The sequence below is a fragment of the Stenella coeruleoalba genome, assembly GCF_951394435.1.
Source record: "Stenella coeruleoalba genome assembly, chromosome: 12".
Classification (NCBI taxonomy): Eukaryota; Metazoa; Chordata; class Mammalia; order Artiodactyla; family Delphinidae; genus Stenella; species Stenella coeruleoalba.
The window spans coordinates 48,084,266-48,105,524 of NC_137158.1; the positions used below are offsets into that span (position 1 = coordinate 48,084,266).

Below are 21,259 nucleotides of genomic sequence, written 5' to 3' on the forward strand. Positions count from 1 at the left end.
GTCTGTTCTGTGCTTGGCCCTGTGCTAGCCTCAGGGCCCTGTGTTTGTAAGCAAAACAGTAAGAGCCCTACCCACTTGGTGCTTATATGACCTCTTTTGAACACCCTTTCCTCATGTCTCTTAATCACTTTTACAATAACCCCACTTAAATATTCTGTCATCACCTGTCTAAAACTAAACTTGTCTTTTCCTTCAAACCAGTTCTCTTTGTAGAATTTCCCTTCTTTTTAAAAATGTTATCATTTTCTGTTATCCAGGATTAAAGTCACAGAATTTTCTCTGTGCACCTCTAATCAAGTCATATTCTTTATTCTCTCAACTCGTCTTTTGTAGTGAATCCTTTTCCACAGCTTTATCAAATTCTGTGTGGAATATTGCAGTAGTCTGCTGCCAGGCTTTCTCTATCACCAACAACCAAACTGTCACCAGGTTGGTTTTCCTAAAGATAAAGATTTCCACACATTTCCACAGGAAATGAGTGGTTACCTATTGGGTAGGCAAAATGAATAAAAATTAGGCCTATTCCCTTGCCCCTTTTCTCAAATCATTTGTACCAGCAGCATTTGTCTGCCTTTTGAGCATTCAGTGCTTTTTTTCTTAAGCATCTTCCCCATCTAACTATCCTCTCCATTTTCTTCACTTTAACTTTCTGAGCTCAGCTCAGCTGAAGTCTTGCTTGTTTGTTTACAAAGTGTTTCCCTACCGAAGAGACTGCTTTCATCCTTGAACTGCTATTACACATATTCAGCCAAGTTGCCACTATACAGCGTATTCAGCAGATTCTGTGCTATTTTATGTATATACTTATTATGTTCTCTCTCACAGTTAATCTTTGAACCGTTTTAAAGACAGGACTGAGAATACAGAGAAGGAACACTTTTAAAGATCAAAAAGGCAATGGCCACTAGAAAGCTGGCCTCTCTGAAAATAGCCAAATTGTTTTTAATTAGAGCTCTCTGTATTAGTTTTACACTAAATATATGTCACATAGTTCCTTCATCTTTCTCAGTGATATGATAGTCATTATAGTTTTAATTTTTCTGTGCATGGTTGGAGGATCAGAAACAATTTTATGTAATATATTTTCATGCTTTGTTTGAATTTACTAAATTTTGCTTTCTGTACTTTTGTCTATTCTCTGCTTTTTACATAATTCATATTATTTCTTCTTACCATAAGAACAAATGAATCAAATTGAGGTGATAGTGTTGTGTGCACAGAGTAAATCTGTAGGGGAATTACATTAGGCTGGGAGAGAGGAAGATAGAAGCTTTGGATCACTGCTGCAGTTTATAAGTTCTCTGACAAGTCTCTTAATGGTCTTACTGAGACCTGGGCATCCGTTTCTTAATCTGTAAATAAAGGTGTCAAGTAAATGGTCTCTTAAAATTTCTTTCTAGGTCTAAATTTCTCTCATATTCATATTGACACAGAGTTGTTACCCCTGTCCTTTTTTTTGACTTTAGCCCAAAGCCAGACTCTTGTAATAACAGAGTTTTGTTGTCATGTTTTCCTTTTAGATTCTAGTTTAGGATTAGTCATCAGTGATTCATTTGGAAATTGTTCAGTTCTGGATCCAGTGTTGTTTTCACAACAAGCATCCGTTGATCATTGAAGAGGATAAATTAACCTAGTTGGGATTCCCTTTTTTCTCTTTTTAAGGTATTTTCAAAAGAAATAATTCCAGATTGATGGATGAAATTTTAAAACAACAGCAGGAACTCCTGGGCTTAGATTGTTCCAAATACTCACCAGAGTTTGCAAATAGTAATGACAAAGATGATCAAGGTAAGTGTGAGTGTAAAATTGAATATCTAACATATGCAGATATGTTTTGTGTTTCAAGGCAGATTCTGTTACTCATTCATTTACTTATTAATTTTGCCCTGTTAGTCTTTATTATCACCATCTTTAATCACCAGAGTTAGACTTTTCATTCTTCATCTTGTTAAAAGATAATATTCAGAAAAAGATAAAATCATGACTCATGGATATTAAAAAATAAACACATGTTAAAGATTTTATTTAACTCAAACAACCAGGAACCAGGTAGATTTTACAGCCAATTCAAAGAGAATCCAAAGAATGGAGATATTTATAGATCAGAAATATTGAAATAAATATGTGAATAGAGGCAAAACTTGTTTTTCAATGGGATTAGAATGAACATAATTGAACCTCTACCAGGCAAAGAATTGCATAAACAAGAATTGGGCATTGGGACTTCACTGGTGGTGCAGTGGTTAAGAATCTGCCTGCCAACGCAGGGGGACATGGGTTCGAGCCCTGGTCCGGGAAGATTGCATGTGCTGCGGAGCAGCTAAGCCCGGTGCGCTACAGCTCCTGAAGCCCCTGCGGCTAGAGCCCGTGCTCCACAACAAGAGAAGCCACCGCAATGAGAAGCCCACCTAGTGCAATGAAGAGTAGCCCCCGCTCGCCGCAACTGGAGAAAGCCCACGCACAGCAACGAAGACCCAACACAGCCAAAAATAAATATATAAATTAATTAATTAAAAAAAAAAAAAAGAATTGGGCATTGCTGTCAGTTACCTAGAATCCTATCAATTGTAAAACAGCTCCACAGAATCAGAATTTGATAAGGTGGATGTGTGTGCTACAGACAATTCATATTCTATTGAAGCACATTTTTTTCCTATAGTCTTCATTTTTGTCTTCTGCGTTATTGCTGACTGTACTAGAATTGTAGATGGCGTTTTGAGCAGGAAATTGTAAGTTACCCTATAATTAAAATTTCTGTTTTCTAGAGGATTTATTCACAGATACAAGGTCTTTCTGAGCACTTTGAAAAGAAGGCTGTATGTAAATATATACACAAATGTTATATATTGGTTCTTTCAGAGGAGAGTAGCCAGGTATGTTTTAATATTGAAATTGAAGGGCTTAAAAGATTCTTGTTTACTATAAGAACTGTACTTTTATTTTAGTCTGAACTTAATATTTCTTAATATCATAGGTTGTAGACCCATGATAAACAAAAATGTACATAGTCCTTAAGTTATTTTGAAATATATCTGGAAGAGGGTATTTTTAAAAATATCTTGTTTTTTTTCCTCCAGTTTTAAATTGCCAATCGGCAGTGAAGGTGCTGTCCCCAGAAGATGGAAAAGCAGATATTGTGAGAGCTGCTCAAGACTTCTGCCAGTTAGTAGCTCAGCAGCAAAAGAAATGCACAGATTTGGATGTAGATATGTTAGACAGTTTACTTAGTAAGTCATATATGTTTGTTCTTAGTTTTGTCCCACAAGGGTACAATATGAAGGAGACTATCTAAGTTCCATTTTATTGTTGTTGTCATTATACTTGTTATGTTTCTGAAGTTTAGAGACACACATGTGAAAATAGTTTTGAGATAATGAAATTTGTATTCCCCTGACTTGCATGAGGAATTATTGGTAAAGGAGAGGATCGATCTAAAAGGATTTGGGGGGAAGTGATGAATATTCTTAAAAATAGGTCTTCTGCTTCTGCCTCCCTCTTTTAAAATTTATTTTGATTTATTTTTTTCCAGTTTTATTGAGATATAATTGACATACAGTGTTCCTCATTCTTTTTAGTTTGAACTCTCTTGAATATTAAGTTTGAACTTAATAGCTATTTAGGAAACAATCCCAAGAATATTGTACTGCTATCATCCGTGACTCCTTTTATAGTATTCTTTCTCTTACCTTATACCAACTTTACCACTATATTTGTCACGTTATACCAAGTGTAACATATTTTATCTGTTTTTCTTCAATTGTTTATAAAAGCCTTTAGTTTGCTTATTCTCTCTAAAGTTCCCTAGGAACTTTTTGCCTTAACTTTATGGTTTTTTTTGCTTATTAGCATTATCCTTGATCCTTTTGAAGAAAGGCAATATTTCTAACAAATTCATGTCTGTTGATAGCTTCTATAGCCATACAATTTCAGACATATTTTTTATTCATTCACATAGATTCTCCATTTACCTTACTTATTAATCATCCATTTTCTAATTCTCAGTCATTTATTTAACCCTCAGTTCTTTGTTTCTTCTGTTTTGACATGTCCATTACAGAGCACAGTCCCTCTCTGGCCTCTTGGTCTCACTAACTCCCTACTTTCATTGACTATTCACTTCTTACCCTACTTTCCTATTCTCTGCTCTGTCATTGCCTAACTATCGAGGCTGAATGAATAGGCTTCAAGTAAACCATTGTAGGAGTTCTCGAGGCAGAGGTTACTGGGGTGTTGACTGTTTCCTGGATCCTATAAGTCCCCAACCAGAGAGTAGTTTTGAGGATGTCCTAAAAGTGATGCAGGGACCAAAGGTAATCCTTCAGATAGCCTTTGGAGACCATGTATTGACTGCAGGGGTTTTAGACCCATGATAAACGAAAATGTACATAATCCTGAAGTTAACTCATTAATCTGACAGAAGCAAACCCTCTGAATATTGTCGCCCCCAAGAGTTCCCTTGTGACTGCAGTTAATCTCCACTCTTATTGCCAATATGAAGCAACTGCTTTGTTTTCTTCTAGAATTTTTATAGCTTTAGATATTATATTTAAGTCTAATCCATTTTAACTTAATTTTTGTGAATGATGTGAGGTAAGGGATACCAGTTATTTATCCACCACCACTTGTTGAAAAGACTGTGTTTTCCCCCTTTAATTACTGTGGCTCCTTTATTGAAAATCAGTTTTTCATGAATCTGTGAGTTTTTTCCTGGACTTTCTATTCTATTCCATTGGTCTATATGTCTGTCCTTAAAATGCTGCAGTGTCTTGATTACTATAGCCTACCGTAATAAACTATGAAATTCAAGTAGTGTAAATCTTTCAACTTTGATTTTCTTTTTCAAAGTTTTAGCTATTCAGGGTCCTTTACATCTTCATATACATTTTAAGATGAGTTTGTCAATTTAAAAAAACAAACTCTGTTTTAATAGGGATTGAGTTGAATCTGTAGCTCAATTTGGGGAGAATTGCCATCTTCACAATCTTCACTATGTTCATCTTCCAATCCATGAACATAGTATATCTCTCCATTTATTTGGGTCCTAATTTTCCTCATAACAATGTTTTATAATTTCAGGGTATAGAGTTCTACTTTTTTCAGTTTATTCCTAAGACTTTTATTCTTTTTGATGCTACTGTTAATGAGATTTTTTCTTAACTTTATTTTCAGATTGTTTGTTGATAATATATGGAAATACAGGTTGGTTTTTTTTAATACTGATTTTGTATCCTGCTTTGCTGAAATTTCACTTAGTAGTTCTAGTAGTTGTTTTTGTAGAGTCTTAGAATTTTCTAAATACAGGATTATATTGTCTATAAATACAGGTGACTACTGCTGTCTCTGCTCAGTTTTTCTATTTTTAATTTTATTCTTTAGTCTGGCATTCTGTGTCTGCATAGTTTAATGTGTCAGACAGTGGTTTGCACACTGGTTGTGCTCAAACACCTTAAATTTGTAAGGCTTCCAAGATCTTTGTGTGATGTTGGAGGGTGCATTCAAGTCAGTTCTCAGGTCTCCTTGGCTGTTACCTTTCACTGGACTTTCTTGCCACCCTGTCCTGCTTGCCCTCCTTCTTCCCTTGCATGTGGTATTTTCCTAGTCAGCCTGGATATATGGAGAGCTTAAATGAACCAGTGTTTCCAGCATCTCCCTGTTAAATTTCTATCCATTGTTCTGCTTGCCCTAATGGGGGGCTACAACCTCGGGGTAACAAAGCTGTGGGTTTTCCTTTTGAGTCCATAGGTTTTCACCATTGCTCCCTCCCTCCTGCCCACAACCTCCAAATTGAGTCCATATATTTTGGCTGCAAGCAGCAAATCTGCTAGCTTTTGCTGTCAGTCCCCTGCTGGTAAAACTACTGTTTCCTTCAGTTGATGGAGATAGAGACATGGGGGTTAGGGGCATTCCCAGGCAGGAAGACCAAAAGACCTACAGTTCTTACCTGAAGCTCTAGCTGGTGTTTTGTTTTTTTAAAGAATAGTCATCTGCTCTGGTTAATATCCAGTGCTCTTAAGTGATTGGTTTTGTCCAGTTTAATACATGTTATTTTTGGAGAGGATTCGTCACCCTCTTCACACCACTATTAGCCAGAAGTACCTTCTTGCCTTTTCTTTTTGTGTGTGTGTACTAAAGAGGATTTGCTTTTTTAGCAGGAAGAAGAGTATGTGTTCTACTTAGTCTATTCACTCTGCCACATAGACTTTTTTTTTTTTTTTGCCACATAGACTTTTAAAGAGACTTTGTTGTGGAAATAATTCTTTATTACTGCTGAAGGGACCTGTCTAATCCAGTCCCCTTATTTAACAAATGAGGAACTAAGCCCTGGAGAGACTGTGTGACCAGAAAGTTAGTGGCTGAACTGAGGTTATTAGAAGCTGTTAAAACCTGAGTCTCTTGGATTAAAGCATCTTTTCTGTTATACCAGTGATTCTTTATTTTAAGATTTACTTTACTTTATTTTTAAGCAGTTGAAATATTTCTATCTCATTTTTCTCTCAAGCCAGATCTCATATGGAAACCAGTCTGTGAAGCAAAAAATGGCCAGAACTTGGTTGATGCAGGTGTACAGTCTCCTTTTCCCCTCCCAGGGAGCTTGGGCTCTGGGGAATACTGAGAACATTTGTACTATATAGCTAGAAGTTGGTCTTTCTGGAGTTGGTCTTGCTCTGTAAAATCAGAGCATGGGGAAGGAAGGAGAGTAGATAACTTTTTAAGTTGCTTTTCATCTCTGAAGTTACTTAGTTCTGTGGCCAGAATAAGTATTAAGTCCTTAAAGCAGTGAGGGTCCCAGGATGCGAAGAGAACACTTAAGTTGAGTCTTGAAAGATAGATGGGATTTGGGGGCTACTTGTAGGGTTTAGGATGGGAGTTGTGTTACGTCTCCTTATCAGGTAATCAATCCAGTTAAATGGCCTTTAGAGAAAACTTCCACATTTGGAAATAACATAGATATAAAAGTAGATGTTGGGCCATGGAATAGGGGTATGGAAACATACAAATGAAGCTTCTGAAGAGAACAGATACGTAAAGCATAAGAAACCAATTTGATGAACAGATTTTGCCATTGGTCGTTTTTTGGTAAGCAATGTGTATTAAGTTCATGTGTCTTTTTATCTTTCCAAGGTTCAAATGGTTTCCCTGATCCTGATTTAGTATTGAAGTTTGGTCCTGTGGACAGCACACTAGGCTTTCTTCCCTGGCACATCAGGTTGACTGAGATTGTGTAAGTAATTAAAAGTGTACTGACTTTGGTTCGATCCAGCAAGAGTTTCTTGAACCCAGCACCGTGCTAGATGTGGTGGGAATTCCCAAAGAATTATAATACTGGACCCTTTCCCTCAGGTATTTGACAGTATCAGTGGTGAAATAAAAACCTGTATCAATGATTCAGACACAAGAGAGCATGTGGTTGTGCAAATGTTTGGTATTGAAACTAATCATCGTAGGAGATCAGGAGTGAGAGAGAAAGCTGTGGGCCAGAGTTGTTGATTCCACAGAAAAGATGTGACTTGATCCAGGGTATATAAAATGGGTAGAATTTTTGTAATTAAAGAAAAGGTGGGAAGTGTAGGGGGTGAGCAAGGGGGAAAAAAAAGAAAGGCTGGGGGGAGGGGCAGGGCGTGAACATCGCCTTTGAAAGAAATAGGGAGCTGGCCACACCAACGCAGAGAGTTAGTGTTAGATAGCAGTATAAGGTGAAATCAAATTGTTTGGGGGTGTTGACATTGGGAATGCTTTAAATATCAGCATAAGGAATGTGTATAATTGTTTAGAGAGGCAGTAGGAAATTGATGAGCCTGTGGGTAATGTGGGAATGATGATTCTGGAAGATTTGTTGGGCAACTATGTACTAGAGTAGATTGGGTTTGGGCAAGGGTGAGGTAAAAAGACAAGTGATGAGGCCATGCCTATAATTTATGGGAGAATACACTGATGAGAATGTAACTGCTTATTTGGCAAACTTTTTGTATAAAGGGCCAGAGGGTAAATATTTTAGGCCTTGTGGGCTATATAGTCTCTTGGAACTGCTCTTCTCTGTTGCCACTAAACACTTGCTAGTATAGCTAAACAAGCATGGACAGTATGTCCACAAATGTGTGTGACTGTGTTCTAATAAAACCTTGTTTACAAGAAACAGGTGGCAGGCTCCTGGGCTGTAATTGCAGACCCCTGATTTAAAATAAAGGAGAGACTTAGGACCCTTAGAATATATTTAAATTCTGGGTCTTAGGAGGAATATACTACAAATTTTCTTTCTCATGAGAACTAATTACCAAGTATACTTGCAGGCCTAGCACTTTACTATCAATAATTGCAGTAAAAACTAGAGTAGAAATGAAATGATTCCTAAGTTCTTAAGCCTAAGTGACTGGGTGAATTATGGTGTTATTGAGACAAATGGGAAAGTCAAGGGACCATTGATTTTGAAGGGAAGATGTTGAATTCAGGAATAAGAAAATTTTGAGGCCAGAGTCTGTTTAGATGGAAATACTTAAGAGAGCAGATGAAGATGTCGAATTGATGCTTGGATGAGAAGTCAAGGCTAAGGATGGATCTTTGGGAGTTGTCAGTACCTAGGAAGTAGAAGTAGTTGAACCTGTGAGAATAGAGGACTTCCCTAATGTGTTCATAGAAGAGAACAGTACCAAGGGGTCCTGTATGAAATGCTTCAAGCTGGGGGCAGGAGGGAGACGAAAAGAACACGTAGCATGTTAGGGTCAGAGAGGGCTGTAGGTCATCCGGTACTGCCCTCCTCATTTCATAGGCCAGGAAAATGGGGAAGAGACATTACTCAAGCTTGTAATAAAGTGGAATTAGAACCCAAATCTCCAAACTCTGGGTTTCTTTATGGTGATATGTGTTTCTCTTATCTCTTCCTCCCCCCACCCCAGGGGGTTTCCCAAGTCATTTCAGGTGCCTTTCAGGTGGGCTTTAAGAAAGGTAGCGGTGATATTTTGTGAGGTTGGGAGTGGTTTGGTAGGAAGAGTATGTCTTAGAACATAGATCTTGGTTTGAGTCTTGGCTATGCAGCTTGTTAACATGACTTTGGAAAGCTATTGAAACTTCTCTGTATTTGTAAAATGGGCATTTTAATCCAGAGTTGAGGATTTAAATCTGATCATGGGCATCAGATCCTGGCACCTAACAGGCTTTCCCACAGATCTTTGTACATATGTCTCTTATAGCTGTATAATGTTATTTTGAGGTTTGCTCTCTATTTGTCTACCGTCCACCAGACTGTAAGCACTGTGATGACAGGAAAAGTGTCTTGATCACAATGTAGAGAAGACTGGAGCCCTGATGGGACAGACCAGGAAATAACAAGACTGCTTCTGAGTCACTGAGGGGTGGTGACACTAAGTGCTTCTTGAGGAGTGATAGGAGATGAGGCTGTTGATAAAGGGCGTAAAATGAAGACAACCTAGGAAAGTGGGTAGTTTGAAGACATTGGAAGCAAGCTTTTAGCAAAAAGAAAGTCGTTAACATTTGTCCTTGAGAATATCATTTCAGTAGAGTGAATAAGGTAAAAGATTGATAGCAGAGATTATTAAGAGATAAGGAAATGGAGGGAAACAGGAGGCTTATTTCAGAATTCTTAACAGTAAGAGGAAGGATAAAGATTATCTGTCAGTTATATCTCAGTAAACCTGGCAAGGGAAGAAAAGGAAGGATAATGAAAACATAGCTGAAGAGAACCACAGGGTCAGGCAGGAGTTCATTATGGTAGGTTTGTTTAGTCCTTTTCTTATGTTCATGTGACTGAAGAATTCTTAATGTGAGTCTTATAATCTGACTAGATCTTGGCTCTGATTCTGTTTGAAATGTCCAAAACATCAAAGTAAAGCTGTATAAATTTGAGATTTTTTTTAATGTTAATTACTGAAAATTATTTTAAGTCTTTAAAATACTTAAGGGGAAACCCTCTGGCTGTGTATTCACTTTGTCTTAAAAGTGCTTGTCTTCACATTGTAGTTGCCCCCTTGAGCAATCGAAAATTGTGGAGATAAATATTGTTCATTTATTGGTTGCTCACCACATGGCTTCAGTAATCATCATGTGGGGATGCTGTGTTGCTCTGCCAGCATTCAGCCTGACTTTTGTAAACTGTTCAAGTAACACTGGCTTTACTCTGACAAAGCCGAGTTCTTGAAGTAAATTTGAGTGAGATCTTTTATAAATAGCTCTCCAGTTTTGCATTAATCTGGACTTATGCTTTAATAGGTTCTGAATCTCTCTAGCACTACACTGTGCCTTCATCTTGGAGGATAAAAGAATATTCCAAAGTATAAAAGTGTCAGAATTGAAAATGGGCTAACATTCCAATGAATTCATTGTAAGTTATGTCTCTTAGTAATTTTCACTTTATCCTTAGAATTAGAAATATAATGTAAACCAACAAGGACCTACTGTATATATAGCACAGGGGACTCTACCTGATAGTCTGTGATAACCTATATGAGAAAAGTATCTAAAAAAGAATGACTGGGCTTCCCTGGTGGCGCAGTGGTTGAGAGTCCGCCTGCCGATGCAGGGGACACGGGTTCGTGCCCGGTCCGGGAAGATCCCACATGCCGCGGAGTGGCTGGGCCCGTGAGCCATGGCCGCTGAGCCTGCGCGTCCGGAGCCTGTGCTCCGCAACGGGAGAGGCCACAACAGTGAGAGGCCCGCATAACACACACACATACACACACAAAAAAAGACTATATGTATATGTTTAACTGAATCACGTTGCGATATACCTGAAACTAACACAACACTGTAAATGAACTATACTCCAATAAAACTAAAATACTTTTTAAAAATCCCTTTAAAATCTCAAAAACAAATAAAAGAAACATAATGTATAAATTTTTTGTTCAAATGCTCCATAGATCTGTGTGAGCAAAGGATAAGTCTTATCATCCTAAGTAGATTGCCTTCAGAAAGGCTGAAGTCCGGTGCAGCGTTTATGGTACTTTGCCACTTTTGTTCTTGCTTTAATCTTTTGTAGACTCACCTACCAGTTTTAATAAATTTAAATAAATTTTATCAGCAGAATCTTGCCTTGTGTTCTTTAAAAGTAGTATAGAAATTCATGGTTTAGACACAAGGTTTTTCAAAGGAGGGAGACGAGATCTATCAGATGACATTTATGTCTTAGATGCCTGGTGGTGCAAGATTGTTAGGGAGCCTCAAAAATAAAAATTAGAAACTTGGAAATAAAAAAACGTTCTGAATCTCCATCTCTCTACAATTTGCTTTTCTCTTCTTGTGAAAGGAGGGATTATATTTTATTCGAACTGTTTCACAGTGAGTTTAACAATCATTTAGTAGAAATAGTTTGATGTACTCTAGGCTTATAATTTACTTTCTTCTGTCCTTAATCTTTTTGGTCATTACCCGTCTGGCTCCCCCTCCAAATTACAGCATATCATCTAATTGCTTCTTTTCTCCTTTTATTTTTTTTTCAGCTCTTTGCCTTCCCACCTGAACATCAGTTATGAGGACTTTTTCTCTGCCCTTTGTCAATATGCAGCCTGTGAACAGCGTCTGGGAAAATAGTGATCCCTGGTTGTGTAATTTGATTTCAGGCTTTTGGAGAAAAGGACTCAAGTGACTCTGATGTTTACAAAGCACCTATGAAACCCTGTACACACCTAGTTCATAATCCTCATAATTTATCAACAAACACAAAAAAGTGTCTTACTTGAGAGTAAGAGTACATGTGAGTGAGTGAGTGTGTGTGTGAGTGTGTGTGTGTGTGCGTGTGTGGAAATAAACTTATAAATGGGGGAAGTATTGGAGGAGGATATATGTGGACTTGCACCTTTGAGCAAATAGCAGCGATGTTTTAGGAGCTGAAATTTCAGATTTACAGGCTTCAGCCCCAACTACTTCCCTTTTTTGTGGGGAGAGAAAGGGGTGGTTAAAGCTGTTTTGTTGTTGTTTTGGGGGGGGAGGGGAATAACTTTTGTTCATTCTTTCCAAGTGACCAAACTTTAATTTTTAAGAATAGTATATTGACGTATTAAATGGAAGCATTCTGAGTTTGAGGGATCTCCAGAGGAATGGAGTTCTGTGTTGTTCACATGTTAAAAGTTTGCTCACCTTTGGAGCAGAGGGAATACCTATTTTCAGACATCCGTCCATTTTCATCTCTTCGTTATTGTCAGTGTGACTTGAAAATGTCGCTCTGTTGTCTGTGTTCTGGGTTGTGAAGATCACTTGAAAAACTCTTACAACATTGAAATGCAGAATTAAAAAAATTTTAAATATTGTATGAGGCAGTCATAAAAGGTGAAAAGGTTGTAATCTTAAAAGTAAAGGTGAAACTTTCCTGAATAAGGAAGGAAAGTTTTGATCTCCTTTTCTGTTTGGTGGGCAGTGGGCTAGATAGTACCCAAAGCTGGTTTAAAAAATTTCCATTAACTGTGTTTATTTAAATAAGCATTTGAGGGAAATTACCGAGGCAGCTCTTTTCCTCAAAAGTAACCTGTTCCTCTTTGGAATAGCACATTTAGGACCATGTTAGTACCCAGGATTTTTACTTAATAAATCCTGACGGTGACTTTGCGTAAAAATATGATCTTTAAGTAAGATTGAGGCCTGTGTAGGTAATAAAACATTACCAAAGTCTACAAAAGTAATTTAATTTTGCATGTTCTCTTTCATGGCAGAGAACAGCACTGGTTCTGTTCCTTTTTAAATGAAGAAATGATTTTTTGATAGGTGTTTAGTTTTTCTTCCCTCACTGCTGATACTCGGACAGAAACCATTATTCTTTATATTTGATGGGCTGTTTTCAGAAGAATCTTATTAACAAGTGCACAATAGTTATCCAAAATTGTATGTTTAGAAGGGAGTAGTTTAAAAACTAGGTCTCAGAGTCTGAAAAATAGCAAAGAAGACTGGATTTGGAAAGCAAGGTCTGGAATTGCTTGCCAAATTCTGAGGCTACGAAGAATAAATGTTTTGACTTTGGATTCCAAAACCCCATTTATGATTTTAAAAAACACTTGAAATAAAATGATATAAACTAAATTTTGGTTCAGTGATATTACTTTGCACATTGTAGTTCTTTTGTACATTGTGAGACTTTTTTTTTAAGTCTTAATTTATTGCTAAAAGCTTTGTGTGATGCTACAGCATATCTCTAAATTTTACCAGAGAATTTTTTATTTCTGTTCCCCTGTACTGTCATGCATGTTCTATTGAGGCTTTTTGGCCTTAGTTGAAGACTGAATTTATGCCTTTTATAAACATGTGTCTTTTTTAAACATTCTGGAATATATATGGTTTTAATGAATTAAATTTAATGGGCCCGATTGAAGTGAAGGGATTTAATAATATTTGTTAAAATGAAGTCAGGCAAATAAATTATCCACTGCAATATAGCCAAAGCCACTAAAGGTTTAATAGTTGAGTCTTTGTATTTTTATTTCTTCTTATATTTCACAGCAGTGTAGTGTTACACATTACAGTAAATCTGTAACCTGTGACCTGAGTCTGTTATAGTCCTAAGTAGGAAGAGACCCTTAAAACAAGTTGCTGAGGATTCTGATTTCAGATATAGGCATTCCAGATCCTTCCCATGAGTTTAACTGTTAGTACAGTCTCCACAATTTGAATGACATCAGTCATTCTGTAATTCCTGCCCAAATCATCTACTAGTTATGCATTATCAGCAGTCCCTTTGCACTCCCAAGAAGAACTGATAAAAACTTTAAAGAATCGTGTTGTTTGTCTTGATGTGTTTTGAAGAATATTGTCTTTAAATTGTTTCTTCTTGACACTGCCCACAATGGAAAAATTATCAAATTAAACCTACCTTATGGATGGCAGCTTGGAGCTTAGCAAGAGATTGGAGGGTTTGAATTCCATTCCCAAATTCTGGTTGTGTTTTGTTTCTTAACACTGATTACTGTTAGAAGGTTTGAAAGCTGGTTTTGATGTGAATAGCAAATTCTGGTATATTGTGACTAAGGCTTAATAATGCCTGTCTTAAGAGAAGAATGTGTTATAATGTTAATGAACAGTGCCAAATACACTGTACACATCTACAATTTAATCTTTGAATGTATGTTACTTGATTAGTTCCCTCTTTCTGTGTGATGGTACCATGCATAGAGTCAAATCCTTGTGATGTTTTGTATGGCTGTAGACTTTGGCAACATGTAAATAATGTGTAAAGCAAGTTTTTATGATTAAGGAATCAAATTTATTGAATTTTACTATTGAAAGTTGAAATGACATGTATGAACAAAAACAATAAAAGAATATACACTTTTCATGGACTATAGTATTATGTGAATGCTACATTCTAAATATGTAGGGACTGCAAAAATGTAATGAGAAACTCATATGACAAGATAACAATACTATTTTTTTGGATGGTAAGTTCTTGATTGAAGTATATTCTCATTTTTACCAGATTAAACATTTGGAATCGTAAAATGTTATTTGCTTTTTGCCAGGTAACAGTGAGGTAAAATTCAGCTTCGCCATTGGTAAAATTGTCAAAATTCCACAGTAATTAAAATCTGAACAGTTTTTTACTGAATATGGAATGCCAAGTTGAAAATGTATATGTGTACTCTTTTAAAAAGGAATTTGACGTTCTCGTTAAACCAGGAAATAGAAGGGTAAGAGCTATGGTTTGTCTTACGTTGCATAGAGTATTCACTTTCTAACTCGAGGATCTAATTATAAGATAGCTGGCTTTTTATGCATAATTTCTATCTGAAATTGTTTCTCAAAGGTCACCTTTTAACTTTAGTTAATAGGAAATGCCTTTAACAAAAGTTAGTGTAGGAAAAGTTCAAGACAGTTTGAAATAAAACCCAGGAAACAAGAATACGGCCAGAATCCTAGTCGATAGGACATAAACTGTGATAAAATTGGTGGAAAAGGGAAGTGCAAAAAATTTGCTTGCGACTTGAATAAAAAATACACATTCATTCTAAAAAAAAAAAAATTAGAGAATTCAGAGAAGCAGCTGTAAAGGAAAATAACTTCTAATACCATCGCTCATTGATTACATTTTTGGTGACAATCCTAGAACTTTTTTGTATTTATATTTTAAAACATGGATCCTACTGTAACAGGTTTAATAAAGAGATTCTTTTTAAACTACAAACCATAAATTGAGTCTTGCATTCTATTTTGTATTTGGTTATTGTGTCTGGATATAAACAATTACATCACATGAAAATGTTTGGAAAAAATTATAGTCCACATTCAGTTGTCCTTAATGAGTATTTAACCTTGGCCCAAATTCTTCAAGTAATTTTATACTCGTCTCTCTTACCTCCATCTTCTAGAGATTCAGGTACTTTAAATTAATTTTAGCATCTGGATTCATATCCAGATGATTGCAAAAAAAAATAAAAACTATATGTCCTCCCAGATCAAACTATTTGGATTATCTGCTATTGACCATGTTTACACTTTCCTTCATTAGCATTAATAATTTAACTTGCTTTTATGAGGACAAGAAAAAAAAATCTGTCTCAGGGAAGGAAAGCCTGATCAAAATGATAAAGTCAGAATTAGGTGAGTGCTAACAGCATAGTTTTACTTGCACAAAGTGTTTAATATTTCCTTTCTGATGATTGATTTCAACTGCTAAATCTTTTATGCATTTGGTTCTGTGAACTATTCCTTTATTTTGTTAAGTGTATTTTGCCATGTTATTCCCCAGTAGTAGATGTACATAACAACTAAGTTTCTTATTTGTACAAAATTTAGTGAAGTAGAGGGGTAATGGTAATAGTAACCAACTGTTCCCCAGAGAGGAACCTATATTTTAATTAGGTTTCAGATAATTAGAAAATGGAACATAAAAATGTGGAAGTTACTTAACTGGAGATGTTTGGCAGCATTTATCCAATGTAGTGTACTCAACTGGAGTGATTATGCCTGACAGTGGACATTTGCTAATGTCTGGAGACATTTTTATTTGTCACAACTGGGGAAGGAGAGGCCAAGGATGCTGCTAAAAGTGCTGCAGTTCATCCGACAGCCTTCAAAACAATTATCTGGCCTCAACTGTCAGTCAGTGGTGCTGAGGCTCAGAATCTTTGGTCTAGTGTAGTTTATTTGAAGAGAGATGGTGAGGATGTTGCCTAAAATATGCTATATGGTAATTGTAAAAAAAAAAAAAAAGTTTGTTTAGATTTAACTATAGATCATAGTTTAGAGGTGAAATGTTATATATGCATATTTTAATTATATGAAATGATATGTTAAGTTTTTTCCACTCATGAGTTCTATTTATTATTTTTACATTTATCTTTGGCATTTTGAGATACCTACCAATTTTCCAAAGCTTGTCAGCTTGTTGCCTGAATTTATTTGAGAGAAAGTAATGTTTTTTGAAAGACAGTAATGTTTTACACAGGTATGATATTATAAGAAGTCTCATGCTTCAAATTACTCATTGTATAAACAAACATCAAGTTAGCCATTTCTTTTATGCATCCTGTAGGTAGTTGATTTCCACATTATATAACCATTTATATTGTTCTTAAAAATTATCTTTAAAATGCTTGTTGTATATATGTCCCGTGCTTATTTTTGAGGTCTATCTCCAAGAATAATAACTAGATCATTGTTATATTTCTTTACCTCTTCCTTTTTTAGCCCTCTGAAAGTGACATTGATAGAAGTGGCTTCAGTCTAATGTGATTTTCCCAAATATTACCTGCAATTCAAATAAGTAATTGAGAGCGCTTCTTGTAAAGAGATTTTGCTTGGCCTGGACCTCAAAGAGGACTTTTCTGAGGGATAATTATAGAGGTATAAACCTGCTTATGTTCAGGTGTACATGGGATATATGTATATGTGAAAATAGTCCTGGTAAGTCTGTCATTAATTTTGGAGTGTGAGGTACAACAATATAGAGTCTTCAGGAGATTAATAGGAATGCATAAGAAATATCCAGGCAGATGATTTCATTACATATTAATTTATGAATTACTTGGAAGCTGAAGTTCATCTGTATGTAAATATGCAGAATATCAAATTTGCAAAATCAAACTTTATCAGTTATACTCTGAGATCCTCAACTTACCAGATGGAATATAAGACCAGCCACGATGCTCAGCGTATCAGTTGATTATACTTTTCATTATTTTAAAAGAAAGAAAAACATAGCTTCCCTACTGCTTACTCCTCTGCGCCCAGGGAAAGAAAAGCGAAGTTAACACAACCAGCATGTGTACATATTCTATTCGTGCAGTTAGAAGTAGGATTGTGATTGATTGCTGTGTCCAAGGGTAATCATTGCCAAATTCCCCTTTGTAGGTCCTATACCATATCCTATTATACTCCCACTTGCAGTGTATGAGATTGCCTATTTCTTTAGAGTCTGCCGCCATCAACTTTTAGATTTTTGCAATTTGATGGGTGAAAAATGTTTTTTGTAGTTTTAATTTGCATTTTATGGTAGATTATGTTTGCAAAGATGGTGTAACAGTAGTTCCCATTCCACATGTTTTTTTTTTTTTCACATGCTTTTTTACTGTGTTACTTTGCCAGTTTTTCATAATGCGATAGAGTCTATTTCCCTGTTCCTTGAATCTGGGCTGGCCCTGTGACTGACTGTGATTAATAGTATGTGTCAGAAGTGACACTCAGCTTGCAAGGCTGCATCTTAAAGATCTTGCTTCTTCCTCCTTGTTCTTGGAGCACTGAGCCATCACATAATGAGGTATGTCTTGCTGGAGAGACCACATGGCGGGGGGAGGGGGGGAGGGGGAGGAGGAGGGAGAGAGACTTAAGAGGGGCTAAATGGAAAGAGGTTTAGAAGACATCAATCAGTTACCTTGCGTAGACCTTATTTTAATCCAAACTTCTGTTTGTTATTTGTTTCAGGTTAAATTTATATGATAACTTGGAGAGAACTGACATTTTTATGATGTTGAATTGACCAAGAACAAGGAATATCATGCCATTTGTTCAAGTTTACTCTTGAACTTTTCAGTCTTTCAAGAGGGTTTTAAAATTTTATTCATGTAAGTGTTGCAAATTTCTAAGTTTACACTCAAGTATTTAATCTCGGTTTCTTTTTCTTTTGTATTGATTTTTGTATGTTGATTTTATATTCCAGTACCTCATTGAATTCTCATATTGTTTATATTAGTTTTACTTTTGTTTTTCTTAGGTTTTCTAGGTATTCTATCATCAGCAAATAGAGATAATTTTACATCTTCCTTTCCAATTCTTATGTATTTAACTGTTTTTTCTTTTCTAATTATGTTTACTAATACTCCAATGTAATAAGTGGTGGAGATAATGGGTAACCAAGCCTTAAACTTGACTTCAGTGAGAATGCCTGTACTGTTTCCCCTCTTATCAGATGCTGATTTGGAAGCTAAGCATATGTGTATATTTATATTTATACATATAAATTGTGATAAGGAAGTATTCATCATTTCCTATTTAAATACTTGATTAAATATTAAATCAAGAATTGATGCTAAATTTTGTTGAAGACTTTTTAGAATATATGGAGATGATTGTATGATTTTACTTCTTAGATCTTCTAATATGGTAAGTTATGCTAATGGTTTCCTAATATTAAATCTTCATTGTATTCCTGGAATAAACCACACGGAGATGTATTGTTCTTTTTTAAAAACTGAGCTTTTGGATTCTGTTTGCTGATATTTTAATTATAATTTTGCATTGATGTTCATAAATGAGATATGTCTGAAGTTTTCTTTCCTTTGCAGCGTAATTCAGGTTTTGGAATCAATGTTTTATTTTACAAGAATACATTGGAAGTTTCTCTTCTTTTAGAACAGTTTAATAGGGTTGGGATTATTTGATCTTTGACGATTTGATAGAATTCCCCTCTGAAACCACCTAGACCTGGTACTTGTTTTGGGGTTAGTTCTTTGATAAGCTTTTAATTTCAGTTTATATTTTCTATCTCAGTAGAGGCCAAATTTGGTAAAATATATTTTCCTAGGGTACTATTCCAGTTTTCAAATTTATTTGTAAAGACATGTACTAAGTAATCTTTCAGTGTTTTCTTTTTTTTTAATATAGCCTTTGTTTCCAAGTTATTTTTCCCTTTTCATTTCTATGTTGTGTATTTTCTTTTTTTGATTAGTTATCTAGTGGCCTCATTTATTTTGTTGATTAATTTTTAAGAACCAGCTTTTTAATTTGTTAGTTCTATTATTTCATTTTGTTTCTAAACCATTATTTGTGCCTTACCTGTATTATTGCATTTCCTCTTTCAGTTTTCTCTGTTGCTATTTTTAAGCTTTTGAAGTGCATATTTAATGCAGTATATTTATTCTTTATTTTTCTTAGTATAAGTATATATATAAGCTCTAAATTTTCCACCAATCACTGATTTAGTTGTATCCTATACATCCTGTTTTTATTATACTTTTTAAAGAAATTTGGCAATTTTGGCTTCTCTTTTTTTTTTTTTTTTTTTTGCGGTACGCGGGCCTCTCACTGTTGTGGCCTTTTCCATTGCGGAGCACAGGCTCCGGACACGCAGGCTTAGCGGCCATGGCTCACGGGCCCAGCCGCTCCGCGGCACGTGGGATCCCCCCGGACCGGGGCACGAACCCACGTCCCCTGCATCGGCAGGTGGACTCTCAACCACTGCGCCACCAGGGAAGCCGTTGGCTTGTCTTTTTGTTCTTACCTAAGTTGTGTGTTTAATAAGTGGTTTTTAAAATTTTCCTGTTAAAATGACATTTTTGGCTTTAAAAACTTGTTTATTGGCTTCTAATTTTACCATATTGTGATCAAAGAAATATTGTTTGTATTTTCCTACTTTATACAACTTTTTGAGGTATTCTTTTTGACATAATAGTTTCCTCAACTGTTTCATGTTTCTTGAAAAGAAGATAGATTCTTTAATATCAGGGTACAGATTTTGATATATATTCATATATATAAGTATCTACCTTACTGAGTATGTTATTTAGGACTTTTATATACTTACGTATATTTATTTTTCTTTTGTCTTGGACTAATAATGATGTATTATTAATATGTGTGTCAATTTGTCCCTGCATCTTCTCACGTTTCTGCTTTATGAAGGTGGCCACTATGTTATTTGGTATAGAGATATTCAAAACTGCTATATTTTCATTATGAATTGTGAACGTAATGTTACAAAGGGTCCTTCTTTGTCTTTGTTCAATGCTTTGGGGCCTGAATTCATCTTGTTAGATCTGCTCACAGCCCTGCTTTACTTTTGTTTGCAATTGCCTAGTCTATTTTGCCTGTTTCTCTATTTTTAGCCTTGTTTTAGAGGTGTCTCTTGAATACAGCATAAGCTTGGATTTTGCTTTATTAAACTATGTGGGAAAAGATAAATGGTTATGTTAAGCCTATTTATATTTATTGGTATAACTTACTTGGTGAGTCCATGCATTGCTGTGGAGACAGTCTGGCTAAGACTTCCAAATTCATGCTTCCTAAGTTTTCAGTAATGTGTATTATTTTTATAAATGAACACGTACATAGAGTAAACTTTTATATAAAAAAAGCCAGGGTTTTATATTTTATGTGTATGGTATATATTTTGTTTTACTTACATAGAATTTTTGTATAATGTTTTTTATTTCAGAATATTCTACGTGACTTTATTTTTCTTTGATTGACAGTGTTGACCTGAAATAAATAGACTCACAGATATTTCTCCAGGAAAGGTAGGTTTATTTGGGATCAGCAGAGAATTGCAATTCTGGGTCTGCACCCACAGCAAGCTTTGTTCAAGTTCCCGCCACAGCAAAGTAAGGAGGATGCTTTTACAGAGAGGAAAAGGAAGTTGGTAGGGCTGTAGTAAACAGAGAGTCCGTGGCTTTTCATTGGCTGAGTCCTTGTCAGGAAAGGAGTCTTCTTCCTGTTGGCTCTGCTATCATTTCAGAGCATGAGAGCTCCCCCTTCTGGTTGCCCAACTCTGTTCAATCGAGATTTCTGTGTATTAATTTTTTTTTTACAACAGTTTAAAAAATCAAATGCGCTTGGTATTTTCATTGACATTTTCTTTTGTTCTTTTTTGTTGTACCGTCTCTCCCACCCCATAATAGTCATCTGCTCATAGTGGGTACTTGGTGAATACTAGGTACACAAATGACTGTCCCTAGGCAACTTTAATCCGTATTTGAATGTGTCTACTGGAACCAAATCTGTGATCTAGAGACCATCAACACTGTGCGGCTCAACATGATCTAGCCATTCTGTTTTCAAGCAGAATTTAAAACACTACTGTTCACCATTTCCTTGAACCCAATTTCCCCTTAAG

General features: G+C 35.8%; 1 protein-coding gene across 3 annotated transcripts in view; it reads left to right on the forward strand.

Annotated features, from left to right (window-relative positions):
• Positions 1-17,650, forward strand: part of NUS1 (NUS1 dehydrodolichyl diphosphate synthase subunit) — a 30,412-nt gene extending 12,762 nt beyond the window's left edge. The window contains exons 2-7 of one of the 3 annotated variants that reach the window (XR_013830916.1): positions 1,663-1,788; positions 3,078-3,227; positions 7,123-7,222; positions 11,451-14,621; positions 16,621-16,776; positions 17,518-17,575. Coding sequence is in view for 1 of the 3 variants with exons in the window: in XM_079940001.1 (XP_079796127.1) it covers positions 1,663-1,788; positions 3,078-3,227; positions 7,123-7,222; positions 11,451-11,541 (467 nt within the window). In the remaining 2 variants the exon portion in view is untranslated. Of the gene's footprint in view, positions 1-1,662; positions 1,789-3,077; positions 3,228-7,122; positions 7,223-11,450; positions 15,242-16,620 lie in introns of those variants that run through there. The other 2 variants (XR_013830915.1, XM_079940001.1) reach the window with 2 other exon arrangements.
• The last annotated feature ends 3,609 nt before the right edge of the window (positions 17,651-21,259 follow it).